Genomic DNA, 16,160 nt, shown 5'->3' with positions numbered 1-16,160 from the left:
TTGCAAACTGAGACATTGGGCCCCATTCATATATTGAGAGACAAGTTAGAGAGATTGTTTCCCCTCCAAATTCTACAAATAAGGGCAATCAAATGCCCCCTCTACACATTAAAAGGACAAAAATGTATGTACAGTATGGTTTATGAGGTCAGAACAATGCCATTGACGATCATTCATTTCATGGTAAGAGGAGGTTATCCCTCCAAATTAAGCCAGAAACAACCATATAAACAACCAGATGTTTCACAAAGTAAGTTAGCTGTTCTTTTTATTTTTATTTATTTAACCTTGATTTAACCAGGTAGGCAAGATGAGAACAAGTTCTCACTTACAATTGCGACCTTCTCCGTACATACAAAATGTTATCCTTTGAAAAATATATGTTGGATTGATCAAGTTGATCAATTTGTCTATTTCAGACAAAATATGACTTAATTGCAGATGTTTTATACTATATATATATATATATATAATATACCATTAGACAATATTTTCCATCACATCATGCTTTTCATCAATTTTGATGTCATTGTAGTAACATATCACAGTTTTCTTACCACAAATTGTTCATACCATTGAAGTCCAACGTGCATTACAATGGCATTACACACGAGAGACATACTATATGCATAGTCCCACAGCAGCATATTACAGTACAGTTCAACACAGTAGCCTACCTACTACAGCACAATACAGTGCAGTAATACCAAACATCACTTAAAACATATCCAAGACTTTCAGTTCAGAAAACATTGAAAAAACATTGGTCCTTGTGCTACTGTCTGACTTTACTTGACTAGCAAGTGAGCTCCTTAGGGAAACACTCTGTTCTCAACACCACCACCAACACACACACTTCACTCTTCAGAAACCGCATATCTTCTCCGAGCCCCTTTCATCTCAACACACTCCAAACCAAGACCACAAGCTAAGTAGAGACACAAGTTGAACATAAACACAAACACAGAGTTTTTTCTATCTTTCTGAGCCCATGCAGCATCCCTGATAACACACACACACACACACGGACACACAGACACACACACACTCCTCGCTTATCCTTACCTCATTCTGAGTCAGAGCTCTCCCGTCTAATAAGGGGATCACTCGATTCCATCAGCAGCCTGATCTCCCAGAAGCATCCGGGATCCCATAGGATAACACCAACTAACACCACAGATACGACGACACTAATACACAAATACTTCAGCTGGGAGTAAGTCTCATTAAAGGGATTATTTTGGGGCAATAAAGTGAACCCTAATTACTCCAAACAAACAGACAGATGAAGTAGATCAGCCGGAATTTGATTTCAATCACAAACACACACATATAAGTGCACACACACACAGGGATATTAACATACACACACACGCACATCCACTACACCCCCGTTACCAAACCCCTCTTCCATCCAAAATCCGGAGAAGCAGATGTCATGGTAACTTAATGGGATTGGGACAGTCTGTCATCCTCACAATGTGCGTCCCAAGTGGCACCCTATTCACTATGTACTGCACTACCATTTACCAGGGCCCATAAGGCTCTGGTCAAAAGTAGTGCACTATGTAGGGGATAGGGTGCCATTTGGGACGCCGACAGGGAAGAGGTCAGAGGTAAAAGGAAATGGAGCTTGGGTTAGGAAGTGACCTCGTCCTACGGTTACACAATGGGCAGAGTCCCTATGGGGTGAAGCAGCTTCCTGACCAATGGTCAAGTTACTACGGACCCTGTCTGATCTGATGGGACAAGGCTTAGTTACTACGGACCCTGTCTGATCTGATGGGACAAGGTCTAGTTACTAATGACCCTGTCTGTTCTGATGGGACAAGGTCTAGTTACTAATGACCATGTCTGATCTGATGGGACAAGGTCTAGTTACTAATGACCCAGTCTGATCTGATGGGACAAGGTCTAGTTACTAATGACCCTGTCTGATCTGATGGGACAAGGTCTAGTTACTAATGACCCTGTCTGTTCTGATGGGACAAGGTCTAGTTACTAATGACCATGTCTGATCTGATGGGACAAGGTCTAGTTACTAATGACCCAGTCTGATCTGATGGGACAAGGTCTAGTTACTAATGACCCAGTCTGATCTGATGGGACAAGGTCTAGTTACTAATGACCCAGTCTGATCTGATGGGACAAGGTCTAGTTACTAATGACCATGTCTGATCTGATGGGACAAGGTCTAGTTACTAATGACCATGTCTGATCTGATGGGTCAAGGTCTAGTTACTAATGACCCAGTCTGTTCTGATGGGACAAGGTCTAGTTACTAATGACCCAGTCTGATCTGATGGGACAATGTCTAGTTACTAATGACCATGTCTGATCTGATGGGACAATGTCTAGTTACTAATGACCATGTCTGATCTGATGGGACAAGGTCTAGTCACTAATGACCATGTCTGATCTGATGGGACAATGTCTAGTTACTAATGACCATGTCTGATCTGATGGGACAAGGTCTAGTCACTAATGACCATGTCTGATCTGATGGGACAATGTCTAGTTACTAATGACCATGTCTGATCTGATGGGACAAGGTCTAGTCACTAATGACCATGTCTGATCTGATGGGACAATGTCTAGTTACTAATGACCATGTCTGATCTGATGGGACAAGGTCTAGTCACTAATGACCATGTCTGATCTGATGGGACAAGGGGAGTTGATGGTGGTGAGCGACACCATAACCTACTATTGTTAGACTTTCAGACTGTTGAGATCAAGTCCATCTAAATCACCATAGAGAAGTCCTGTTTGTGTACTTACTATATATCAAAGTGGAACCTTTGACTAATTCATACAAACGCACATTAATATTATAGTCGTCTATATACAACGTAGAACATACAGTATCTTTGCATAAAATAAGGTAAGGCCGGGATTCAAACCGATCGGGTGTTGTAGGCAATGTTCTAGTGTTCGCAGAGATTGCATTCCCAGTAAACATGGCACATGTCGGCCCATTCAGAAATTGTCGCATTGCCTACAACCCGCGATCGGATTGAATCCCAGCCTTAATTACATGTATAGTTGTAGTAGAATCATGCAAAATAAGTTTTCCAAAAAACAAAGTTTACATAAAGAAGAATCTTTATTATTTTGTATACATAGATATCTTCATATAATTGTTCTAATACCAGTCAAAAATAATAATCATTATATATATTTTATATAGAAAACTAATCCCAATAAACTACTATGTACTTTGACTTTACCTTTCTTGTATAAAACAACATGGAGAATGTATACTCACCTCCCTAGCTGGAAATATAGGTGCTCGGAAGGGAGCAAGATTTGACAAAAAAGAAAACTAGGCTAACACCGTAACACTGTATCTGGTTAGAACTACAACGGTACCCAACAAGCTAACATTGGCGGCCATTTTGTAGTTTTGTAATAAGACACAGCATGTTGGTGGTGGAGGGTAATTGCCTAGGAACTTCTAAAAAAGGGATAGTTCAGCAAAATTAGATATTTGAGAAACTGTTTTCAAGGTGAGGAAACAAATATCTAAATATGCAATTTCGCTGAACTTTCCCTTTAACACAAACGTCAGCTTTTTCACTCTGTTTAATGAAATTGGTCAACAAAAGTTTGAGATGACGACTGGGCGAGGATAGGATAATCTTATCATCTAGATTTGTGGCTGCAGACGAGAGGAGGAACATTAGATTACTAATGTCTCAGTACACAGAGGAAGAAGATGAATATCTGTGGAGGCTGCTGGAGATGGGGGGGAAGGAGGAGGGAGAGGGGGAGAAGGGGGGATGGAAGGAGAAAGGGGGTGGTGGGAGAGAGCGAGAAAGCAGGGGAGAGAGGAAAGAGAAGAAGAAAGTAGAAGTGAATGGGAAGATATAGAGATTAAGAGAGAGAGGGAAGTGGCTGAGTGAGAAAGAGGAACAGGAGAGAGAGAGAGAGAGGGAAGAGGCTGAGGGAGAAAGAGGAACAGGAGAGAGAGAGAGAGAGAGAGAGAGAGAGAGAGAGAGAGAGGGGGAGAGGCAGAGGGAGAAAGAGGAATAGGAGAGAGAGATAAAGAGATAATAAGAGAGAAAGGGTAGAGGCAGAGGGAGGAATAGGAGAGAGGGAGCGAGAGAGAGAGAGAGAACCCCAGACTGATGAGCTGAGAGGAGTGGTCCTCTTCTTCTCTCCTTCTTTTCACTTCTTCCCCTGCTTCTTTCACTCTCTGGGAGGTAGGCCATGTCTTGGTGGTTGGCAGGGAGCTCATATGCGGCATCCAGTCTCACTCTCATCCATTTAGCTGTGGCAGTCTTTGGGAATGCCATCCATCCGTCCTAGTAGCATTCCCAAGTTTTCCCCCAAATTGTCCCAAACTCTAGATATGTAGAAATGAAAACATAGTAGTATATGAGGACGGATGGGACAGACCATCAGGATCTTGGAGAGGGGTGTCCAGTTGTCCTATTGTCTGTTTGGGCCAGGGCAGCAGGAGTGTTGGACCCTCCTTATCCCACCGTTGAGGAGGTACGTCTCACCCCAAACGTGCCAGCTGGGGTGCAGTGTTGTCAAGAAGAGGCATCGAAGCTATAAGCGAGAAGAAGACATGTTTAAGGCATACTTTGAATGCATCAATGATATACTTACTGTTATGATGTGACTAAAGAAGCAGAGAGAACGAGAACAAGAAAGAGAAAGGGGGGAATACGAGAAAGAGGGTGAGAGGAATTCTGAGAAAGTAAAGAACAGGAAACGAGTATGTTCCATCTTTGGGCAGAATGAAACATCAAGAAGTGATTGTGTGTATGTAAGGTGGTGTGCAATCCCCCAGGAGAGAGGGGATGTCCTGTCACTGAATCATTCAATATTAAAACTGCCACCTACACACACACACACACACACACACACACACACACACACACACACACACACACACACACACACACACACACACACACACACACACACACACACACACACACACACACACACACACACACACACACAGAGTCATCTGCTCCCTCCCCTCTGGGCCAAGATTTAAGATGGCAAGGTCACCTCTATCTCTTCATTACTATAAACCCACTACAGTCTCACTGTCTGCCACACAGCTTGATTATTATACATCCAGATTGGCCAACTGATGTGATGTACACCTTAGTTACCACACTGGTAGCCTTGTTCCACATCTGTTTGTGGTCTCTTGTCAACTTCTGGTCATTGGCATTCCAGAGAGCACAAACAGATCTGGGACCAGGCTACCACACTGGGCGGGTGCGTTCTCTTTGACTCATAGGATGACACAGCTAGAGTTACAATTCTTCTATTCCCTCTGGCTCAGGTCTGCTTATACAGGCTTTGTAAAGTTTTGCTGAGGGCTACGTTTAAGGAAGGGATATTTTTTGAAATATTTGTATTCATTTAACCGGGCAAGTTTAAGAACTAATTCTTATTTACAATGACGGTCTACACCAGCCAAACCCGGACAATGCTTGGCCAATTGTGCGCCGCCTTATGATACAGCCTGGATTCGAACAAGGGACTGTAGTGACGCCTCTTGCACTGAGATGCAGTGCCTTGCGCCACTCGGGAGCAAAGTTGGTAGAGCATGGCACTCGCAAAGCCAGGGTTGTGGGTTCGATTCCCACGGGGGACCAGTACAGGGGTCAAAAGTATGAAAATGCATGTACTCACTACTGTAAATCGCTCTGGATTAAAGCATCTGCTAAGTTACAAAAAAGTTCAAATGTGTCTTATTGAATGATTCTTACCTGTCCCATAGTTTCACATTTCTACAGTTGGTGGTACAGCATCCAGCTGACATCAAAGCTGAGAGAGAGAGAGAGAGAGAAACAGAAGAGATGTAGCTCAGTGACAGATCATTTAGTTCTACAGTTTGGGTGTTAAATGAAACAACGTCCCTTTTGACAATGAAACAGCTGTGTCGGGGAGTAAAACAGGAGAGGGGAGGGACAATACCGCACGTGACTGTTTAGTTAATGGTGATAGATGGTACATCACAACGTTCCATTTGATCGCTCTATCGTGTGTTTGGTGTGATAACTCCACTCCAGACTGTGTGGGCACAGGCTTTGAGGCGTCCCCCCCCCTCGACTGTTTCAACCCTCTGCTGCAGCGCTGCAGTTGACAGCCACCAGACAGGCCACTCTCCTGTAACGTCAGCCAGACTTCACAGGCTCAGCTAAGTAACTGTCAATTTGGATAAGTTCTGCTATAGTTTTCCACCCTATTCCCCCTGTGTGGGCGTGCACAAATGTAAAAAAGGCTTACACAATCTGATAGCCACACAGCAGTATGAAACACACGGAGAAGGCGAGGACAGTCAAATAGTAAGGAAGATGAGAGGAGAGAATGAGAGAGATATGGGGGAAAGAGGAGAGAGGTACCAATGGGTTAAGGTGTGAAAACAAACAAGGCCCTGTGGGGTTCAGTCCATCATTTCCTCTTGTACTCCTTTTGACAGGATGTGAGATATCTACAATACATGACATTAACACAAGGACACATCATTGTAATGTGACACTGATTCTGACAGCACACCGTAGTTCTGTCAAACACAGATGTCTCAAAACAATACAGAACTATCCCTCTTAGTTTACTCTCTCTCTCTGCTCCACTGTTGTCCTCCCCATGCGACTATAATAATGTTTGCAGCACATTCTCTCCCCCAGCTCTCTGGGCTGGCTTCTATTGCCTATTAACTATTCATAAGATCTTGTGACTGTAGACTTCTACAAAAAAAAATCCCACTGTAAGCCTCCACTACGCTAGTCCACACATTAACATCAAAGGTGCGCGCACGCACGCCTCAATTTATCTACGGGAGGGAGAAAATAGCAAAAACTGTTTTTGTGTGTGTCTGTCTGTGTGTGCGTGTGTGAGGATAGAGATCATGTATGAAAACTCCCTTCAAGTTTTGGAGGTCAGGGTGTGTGGAATGGAATTTATTTCACGACTAAGGAGCCTCAGGGCGTTATGAGTGAAGAAGGTTAGACGCTCACACACACACACACACACACACGCACACACACACACACACACACACACACACACACATGAACACACTTCGTTTTAAGTGTATAAGCAGCTGACAGTAGTCTGACCCAGACGCTAATAGTGACATTAGAAAGGTGAGGGAGGGTAGGCAGACTGCTGATGACATTGTGTTCTGTGATAGGTGGGTCATTCTATTTGTAAGCTGACAGCTTAATGTGGAGGAGAGTGGGAACAATTAGCCTTAAACGGATTAGCCAATCCCAAGCTCCCAAGCAGAAATGCGACACAGGTCATGTGATCGTACGGTTTTAATCACGGGCTTGTGATAGGGTGATGATGTAACGTTTGGATAACGTTTGGCATCAACTGAACTGATACTGACAACATGCTGAAACCCCTTCCAGTATGAACTGACTAGAACTGATGTAATGGATTCAACTGATCACGAACTGATAGAATCACTCTCCCAATATTCACAATGACATTGGAGATATATTCAAACCTGACCGGAACAATAAGGCGAGGAACAGTTCCTCAGAACATTTAGATATTCAGAGGGTTGGGTTTTATACCGCTGACCGGAATTGGATTTGGGGTCACAGAAAGAATAGTTGACGTGATTATTCAAGAATAAAGTGGAGCTTAACTTCCCCAGAGTTTCACCTCTGTGCTCAGCGGAACGGCTCTTCATTTTTCTTTTCCTCAAAAAGATTTGTGTGATTTGCTGTGCAGAAAATCTGGTCCCACTAATACATCGCGGTTCCCGGATCTAACACTTTCCATGCAGCTCAGGACTAAGACTAATTATGACTTTACATAACTGATCGTTCTTCTAAAGTACAAAGAGAGAAAGGGCAAAACACCCTTTTGTAAAACCGAATTAGCAATAGCCAATGTGACCTTTTTTTTGAAGGAAAAACTTTGACGCTCAGGACAAGGATAGTTTCCCAGACCCAGATTAAGCCTTTAGTCGTTGACTCAAAGCATTGAAGTACACTATATTAAAATTGTTTTTTTTATTATTTAGGCTTAATCTGTGTTTAGAAAACTGTCCCTCAGTGTTTAGGAACTCAAGGAAGTTATCACATGTATAGATTGACCAATCCTACCCTTGGCTGCAAACTACCTGTGTATTATCAAAATGTGTAATCGAGATATAATTTATGTCTAAATCAAAGCAGAAAACACATCAACTCTTCCATGTGGACCCAGTCAACCCCTTCGGTCCTTTCTATCGCTCCAGAAATGATGCACAAGAGGCGGCAAACAAGTCAGGCTGCTCAGCCGATTGATTGGTTGACATACTGTCAATTGAGATTTTTTGGGACTAAACTATATAGGAAAGAAAATACAATACCAAATGACATAAAACACAACGGGAAAAGCCTCTGAATCTGAATGGGTGATTAATAATAAACTGGTCTTAAATACATTGTATTTCAAAACATTCTCTAAGACCTAAAACTCAACTGGAGTCGTGTATAAAGGGTGTGGCCACTGAGCAAGTAGAGGGAGTTAAACTCCTAGGTATGACACTGGACGGTCAGTTATCATGGTCAAGTTGAGGAAGTTAAACTCCTAGGTATGACACTGGACGGTCAGTTATCATGGTCAAGTTGAGGAAGTTAAACTCCTAGGTATAACACCAGACGGTCAGTTATCATGGTCACGTTGAGGGAGTTAAACTCCTAGGTATGACACTGGACAGTCAGTTATCATGGTCACGTTGAGGGAGTTAAACTCCTAGGTATGACACTGGACAGTCAGTTATCATGGTCAAGTAGAGGGAGTTAAACTCCTAGGTATGACACTGGACAGTCAGTTATCATGGTCAAGTAGAGGGAGTTAAACTCCTAGGTATGACACTGGACAGTCAGATATCATGGTCAAGTTGAGGAAGTTATACTCCTAGGTATAACACTGGATGGTCAGTTATCATGGTCAAGTTGAGGAAGTTATTCTCCTAGGTATAACACCAGACAGTCAGTTATCATGGTCACGTTGAGGAAGTTAAACTCCTCTGTATAACACCAGACAGTCAGTTATCATGGTCACGTTGAGGAAGTTAAACTCCTCTGTATAACACCAGACAGTCAGTTATCATGGTCACGTTGAGGAAGTTAAACTCCTCTGTATAACACCAGACAGTCAGTTATCATGGTCAAGTTGAGGAAGTTATACTCCTAGGTATAACACCAGACAGTCAGTTATCATGGTCAAGTTGAGGAAGTTAAACTCCTAGGTATGACACTGGACTGTCAGTTATCATGGTCAAGTTGAGGAAGTTAAACTCCTAGGTATAACACTGGATGGTCAGTTTTCATGGTCAAGTTGAGGAAGTTAAACTCCTAGGTATAACACTGGACGGTCAGTTATCATGGTCACGTTGAGGAAGTTAAACTCCTCGGTATAACACCAGACAGTCAGTTATCATGGTCAAGTTGAGGAAGTTAAACTCCTAGGTATGACACTGGACGGTCAGTTATCATGGTCAAGTTGAGGAAGTTAAACTCCTCGTAAAACTGACTATCCTACCGATCCTCGACTTCTGCGATGTCATTTACAAAATAGCCCCCAACACTCTACTCAACAAAGTGGATGCAGTCTATCACAGTGCCATCCGTTTTGTCACCAAAGCCCCATATACTACCCACCACTGCAACCTGTACGCTACAAGTCGCACATGCTCCAGCAGGTATTTCTCACTGGTCATCCCCAAAGCCAACACCTCCTTTGGCCTCCTTTCCTTACAGTTCTCTGCTGCCAGTGACTGGAACGAATCACAAAAATCGCTGAAGCTGAAGACTTACATTTCCCTCACTAACTTTAAACATCAGCTATCTGAGCAGCTAACCGATCGATGCCGCTGTACATAGTCCATCTGTAAATAGCCCACCCAATCTACCTACCTCATCCCCATAGTGTTTTTATTTACTTTGCTGCTCTTTTGCACACCAGTATCACTACTTACACACCATCATCTGCTCATTATCATCTGCTCATCTATCACTCCAGTGTTAATCTTCTAAATAGTAATTACTTTGCTACTATGGCCTATTTATTTCCATACCTCCCAAAGCCATTTGTACACACAGTATATAGACTTTATTTTTTTCCCTATTGTTTATTGACTGTACGCTTGTTTATGACATGTGTAACTCTGTGTTGTTGTTTCTGTCACACTGCTTTGCTTTACCTTGGTCAGGTCGCAGTTGTAAATGAGAACTTGTTCTCAACTAGCCTACCTGGTTAAATAAAGGTTCAATATTTTTTATTTTTTAAAGACATGCCACCAGGGGTCTCTTCACAGTCCCTAAATCCAAAACGAATTCACGGCACATTTTATACAGAGCCATGATCACATGGAACTCCCTTCCATCTCCAACTACTCACCGGTGTGTCAATCTAAGTAACATAATACAAAAAATCTCCATCAAAATCCTTCAGTTTAAACTAGAGATATCATTTTTGCACGGGCCGCATCTCGAATACGTCTGTAGCGTCCATTCTGCTCAACGGCCCCCCACACGTGTCACGGGACTCGTCTGAAGTCAGTACTGTCGATGTGCCAACTTATGTTTGTAACATCCGAAACCGATTCTCACGAACATGACAGTGTTCTCCGTTTTGCTCTACGACCCCCACAGTGTCACAGGACTGGTCTGAATGTAACCCATACCATTTGGAAGTATAGAGGTAGCTTTGTGCCTACCCCCCCCCCCCCCAAAAAAGAGGTTAAATCCCGAGCTTTCTTACATCTCCTAGATACAGGACAGACACTTCAGAATGTTATTTCTTGTCATTCATTTTTTGACTGTCTTTTTCTGCCATTTCTGAATGTGTTAATCAATGCGTTTCTATGGGCTACAGTAGTAAAGGCCAAATTCGACATTTGATCAAATAATAATTGTATATATTTGAGTGATACCTAACAGGGTCCTAAAATTCGAAATCAAATAGCTAAATGATCCATGGTATGACCTCATTAAAACAATTCCATATGTCAGCTCAGAACTCCCCCTCCCCCCAGCGGCTTAGAATTACAGGGGTTAAACAACATCTCATGGAACTACTGGGGACCGTGAAACACTCTAACACACACATTGGCTGCTTCGTTATATTGACTGTAATATTTTTTGTTGTTGTATTGTTTGTATATCATTGTCTTTTAAAATCAGTGTATCAGTGTTCTGCTACTTGTCCTGTTTTGTGTTTCTTTGTGGACCCTGGGAGAGTAGCATCTGTTTCTGCAAGAGCCAATGGGGATCCAAATAAACAAGTGAACCAGATCAACGCAAGGTCATTTCTGAACCTCAGATCTCCTAAAAATTGGCTTTATTAATTATTTAGGGGCACGGCTGAGAGGAAGGCATGTTGAGATGCACTGTAGATCAGTGACCTTCCACTTAGCTAGCGGTCAGTCTGTCTGTCAGTCTGCCCCTTAGGCAGACACAGTTACACACGTTACTAGACGACTTAGTCATGCCTGGATACATTTTAAGTATGGGTGTTCCGGGAATTGAACCCACTACCCTGGCGCTACAAGGGTCACGCTCTACCAACTGCTGAACATTTACCATGACTAAAATGTCACTACAGCATCACTAGGCTGAATATAGGTTATAATGTAACCTTTACAGTACATGAACTGTCCAGCTACATTACCAGGGGAAAAGGAGTACGAGCTGAAAAAGAACACCGATGCCTTGGGGCATTGTATAGGAGAAATGCATCTGCAACTATGCACTCACTGCACTGCATCTATGTACTGTACTGTAGGGTACTGTATGTATTGTTCAGGGCATCCAAATGTGTTACATTTGCAGATGAGAATGAGAGAGTGATTCCAGGAAGCTAGAATTATCTCCTTTACATAACGTTGTGGAATAGCAATCCAACCCTCTCTCTCTGTCTGTCTGTCTGTCTGTCTGTCTCTCTGTCTGTCTCTCTCCCCCTCTCTCTGTCTCTCTCCGCCTCTGTCTCTGTCTCTCTCTCTCTCTCTCCCCCCTCTATCTGTCTCTCTCCCCCTCTGTCTCTCTCTCTCTCTCTCTCCCCCCCCTTCTGTCTCTCTCGCTCTCTCCCCTCTCTCTGTCTCTCTCCCCTCGCTCTGTCTCTCTCTCTCTCCCCCTCTCTCTGTCTCTCTCCCCTCTCTCTGTCTCTCTCTCTCTCTCCCCCCTCTCTGTCTCTCTCCCCTCTCTCTGTCTCTCTCCCCTCTCTCTGTCTCTCTCCCCTCTCTGTCTCTCTCCCCTCTCTCTGTCTCTCTCCCCCCTCTCTGTCTCTCTCCCCTCTCTCTGTCTCTCTCCCCTCTCTCTGTCTCTCTCTCTCTCTCCCCCCTCTCTGTCTCTCTCTGTCTCTCTCCCCTCTCTCTGTCTCTCTCCCCTCTCTGTCTCTCTCCCCTCTCTCTGTCTCTCTCCCCTCTCTCTGTCTCTCTCCCCTCTCTCTGTCTCTCTCCCCTCTCTGTCTCTCTCCCCTCTCTCTGTCTCTCTCTCCCCCCTCTCTGTCTCTCTCCCCTCTCTCTGTCTCTCTCCCCTCTCTCTGTCTCTCTCTCTCCCCCTCTCTGTCTCTCTCTGTCTCTCTCCCCTCTCTCTGTCTCTCTCCCCCTCTGTCTGTCTCTCTCTCTCTCCCCCCTCTCTGTCTCTCTCTCTCCCCCCCCTCTCTCTGTCTCTCTCCCCCTCTGTCTCTCTCTCTCTCTCTCCCCCTATGTCTCTCTCTCTCTCTCTCCCCCCTCTCTGTCTCTCTCTCTCTCTCCCTCTGTCTCTCTCTCTCCCCCTATGTCTCTCTCTCTCTCTCTCCCCCCTCTCTGTCTCTCTCTCTCTCTCCCTCTGTCTCTCTCTCTCTCTCCCCCTCTGTCTCTCTCTCTCTCCCCCTCTGTCTCTCTCTCTCTCTCTCCCCCTCTGTCTCTCTCTCTCTCTCTCCCCCCTCTCTGTCTCTCTCCCCCTCTGTCTCTCTCTCTCTCTCCCCCTCTGTCTCTCTCTCTCTCTCTCCCCCCTCTCTATCTCTCTCCCCCTCTGTCTCTCTCTCTCTCTCCCCCCTCTCTCTGTCTCTCTCCCCCTCTGTCTCTCTCTCTCTCTCTCCCCCTCTGTCTCTCTCTCTCTCTCTCCCCCATCTCTGTCTCTCTCCCCCTCTGTCTCTCTGTCTCTCTCTCCCCCTCTGTCTCTCTCTCTCTCTCCCCCTCTCTGTCTCTCTCCCCCTCTGTCTCTCTCTCTCTCCCCCCCCTCTCTCTGTCTCTCTCCCCCTCTGTCTCTCTCTCTCTCTCTCCCCCTCTATCTCTCTCTCTCTCTCTCCCCCCTCTCTGTCTCTCTCCCCCTCTGTCTCTCTCTCTCTCTCCCCCTCTGTCTCTCTCTCTCTCTCTCCCCCCTCTCTGTCTCTCTCCCCCTCTGTCTCTCTCTCTCTCTCTCCCCCTCTGTCTCTCTCTGTCTCTCTCCCCCTCTGTCTCTCTCTGTCTCTCTCCCCCTCTGTCTCTCTCCCCCTCTGTCTCTCTCTGTCTCTCTCCCCCTCTGTCTCTCTCTGTCTCTCTCCCCCTCTGTCTCTCTCTCTCTCTCTCCCCCTCTGTCTCTCTCTCTCTCTCTCCCCCCTCTCTGTCTCTCTCCCCCTCTGTCTCTCTCTGTCTCTCTACCCTCTCACTGTCTCTCTCTCTCTCTCTCCCTCTGTCTCTCTCTCTCTCTCCCCCTCTGTCTCTCTCTCTCTCCCCCTCTGTCTCTCTCCCTCTCTCTGTCTCTCTCTCTCTCTCTCTCTCTCTCCCTCTGTCTCTCTCTCTCTCCCCCTCTGTCTCTCTCTCTCTCACTCTGTCTCTCTCTCTCTCCCCCTCTGTCTCTCTCTCTCCCCCTCTGTCTCTCTCTCTCTACCTCTGTCTCTCTCTCTCTCCCCCTCTGTCTCTCTCTCTCTCTCTCCCCCTCTGTCTCTCTCTCTCTCTCTCCCCCCTCTCTGTCTCTCTCCCCCTATGTCTTTCTCTCTCTCTCCCCCCCCTCTCTGTCTCTCTCCCCCTCTGTCTCTCTCTCTCTCTCTCCCCCTCTGTCTCTCTCTCTCTCTCTCCCCTCTCTGTCTCTCTCCCCCTCTGTCTCTCTCTCTCTCTCTCCCCCCTCTCTATCTCTCTCCCCCTCTGTCTCTCTCTCGCTCTCTCCCCCCTCTCTCTGTCTCTCTCCCCCTCTGTCTCTCTCTCTCTCTCTCCCCCTCTGTCTCTCTCTCTCTCTCCCCCCTCTCTGTCTCTCTCCCCCTCTGTCTCTCTCTCCCCCTCTGTCTCTCTCTCTCTCTCCCCCCTCTCTGTCTCTCTCCCCCTCTGTCTCTCTCTCTCTCCCCCCCTCTCTCTGTCTCTCTCCCCCCCTCTCTCTGTCTCTCTCTCTCTCCCCCTCTATCTCTCTCTCTCTCTCTCCCCCCTCTCTGTCTCTCTCCCCCTCTGTCTCTCTCTCTCTCTCCCCCTCTGTCTCTCTCTCTCTCTCTCTCCCCCCTCTCTGTCTCTCTCCCCCTCTGTCTCTCTCTCTCTCTCTCCCCCTCTGTCTCTCTCTGTCGCTCTCCCCCTCTGTCTCTCTCTGTCTCTCTCCCCCTCTGTCTCTCTCCCCCTCTGTCTCTCTCTGTCTCTCTCCCCCTCTGTCTCTCTCTCTCTCTCTCCCCCTCTGTCTCTCTCTCTCTCTCTCCCCCCTCTCTGTCTCTCTCCCCCTCTGTCTCTCTGTCTCTCTCTCCCCCTCTGTCTCTCTCTCTCTCTCCCCCCTCTCTGTCTCTCTCCCCCTCTGTCTCTCTCTCTCTCCCCCCCTCTCTCTGTCTCTCTCCCCCTCTGTCTCTCTCTCTCTCTCTCTCCCCCTCTATCTCTCTCTCTCTCTCTCCCCCCTCTCTGTCTCTCTCCCCCTCTGTCTGTCTCTCTCTCTCCCCCCTCTCTGTCTCTCTCTCTCTCCCCCCCCTCTCTCTGTCTCTCTCCCCCTCTGTCTCTCTCTCTCTCTCTCCCCCTATGTCTCTCTCTCTCTCTCTCCCCCCTCTCTGTCTCTCTCCCCCTCTGTCTCTCTCTCTCTCCCCCTCTGTCTCTCTCTCTCTCTCTCCCCCCTCTCTGTCTCTCTCCCCCTCTGTCTCTCTCTCTCTCTCCCCTTCTGTCTCTCTCTCTCTCTCTCCCCCCTCTCTATCTCTCTCCCCCTCTGTCTCTCTCTCTCTCTCTCCCCCCTCTCTCTGTCTCTCTCCCCCTCTGTCTCTCTCTCTCTCTCTCCCCCTCTGTCTCTCTCTCTCTCTCTCCCCGATCTCTGTCTCTCTCCCCCTCTGTCTCTCTGTCTCTCTCTCCCCCTCTGTCTCTCTCTCTCCCCCCTCTCTGTCTCTCTCCCCCTCTGTCTCTCTCTCTCTCCCCCCCCTCTCTCTGTCTCTCTCCCCCTCTGTCTCTCTCTCTCTCTCTCTCCCCCTCTATCTCTCTCTCTCTCTCTCCCCCCTCTCTGTCTCTCTCCCCCTCTGTCTCTCTCTCTCTCTCCCTCTGTCTCTCTCTCTCTCCCCCTCTGTCTCTCTCTCTCTCCCCCTCTGTCTCTCTCCCCTCTCTCTGTCTCTCTCTCTCTCTCTCTCTCTCTCTCTCTCCCTCTGTCTCTCTCTCTCTCCCCCTCTGTCTCTCTCTCTCTCCCTCTGTCTCTCTCTCTCTCCCCCTCTTTCTCTCTCTCTCTCTCTCCCCCTCTGTCTCTCTCTCTCTCCCTCTGTCTCTCTCTCTCTCCCCCTCTGTCTCTCTCTCTCTCTCTCCCCCTCTGTCTCTCTCTCTCTCTCTCCCCCCTCTCTGTCTCTCTCCCCCTCTGTCTCTCTCTGTCTCTCTCCCCTCTCTCTGTCTCTCTCTGTCTCACTCTCCAGCAGTGGTGTTGTTTCAGGTTAGTACTCATAGGATGAGGATGAGAATGCTAAACATGACATCTACTGTTCTGTATGTAATGTATATGTTAGTAATGTAAGATAGATTGTGTTACAGCATACAGTAAAGATGTTATCTTTACACCGTAGCACAGTTCAGTTGTGTGACAGAAGAGCTGAATGATAGTGAATTCCACAGTTTGGTTTCTTAAGGACCTGTCGGCTGTCTGCTGCTAAGCCCAGGACTCAGTATCCGACTGTACACACACACACACACACACACACACACACACACACACACACACACACACACACACACACACACACACACACACACACACACACAGTCTGTGCTGCGGAAGCTTGACTGTGGG

General features: G+C 46.5%; 1 protein-coding gene across 1 annotated transcript in view; it reads right to left on the bottom strand.

Annotated features, from left to right (window-relative positions):
• Positions 1-3,087: 3,087 nt before the first annotated feature.
• LOC110493484 (uncharacterized) overlaps positions 3,088-16,160 on the bottom strand; it is a 39,141-nt gene continuing 26,068 nt past the window's right edge. Inside the window, exons 3-4 of the mRNA XM_036949413.2 lie at positions 5,742-5,799; positions 3,088-4,557 (exon numbers count right to left, since the gene is read on the bottom strand). Of these exons, the coding sequence (XP_036805308.2) occupies positions 4,539-4,557; positions 5,742-5,799 (77 nt within the window). The 3' untranslated portion in view covers positions 3,088-4,538. The remainder of the gene's footprint in view (positions 4,558-5,741; positions 5,800-16,160) is intronic.

The sequence above is a fragment of the Oncorhynchus mykiss genome, chromosome 17, assembly GCF_057628025.1.
Source record: "Oncorhynchus mykiss isolate SJ-2025 chromosome 17, ASM5762802v1, whole genome shotgun sequence".
NCBI classification, from domain to species: Eukaryota; Metazoa; Chordata; class Actinopteri; order Salmoniformes; family Salmonidae; genus Oncorhynchus; species Oncorhynchus mykiss.
Note: the sequence above shows the minus strand (reverse complement) of the source record. Positions and strands in the feature narration are given on the sequence as shown.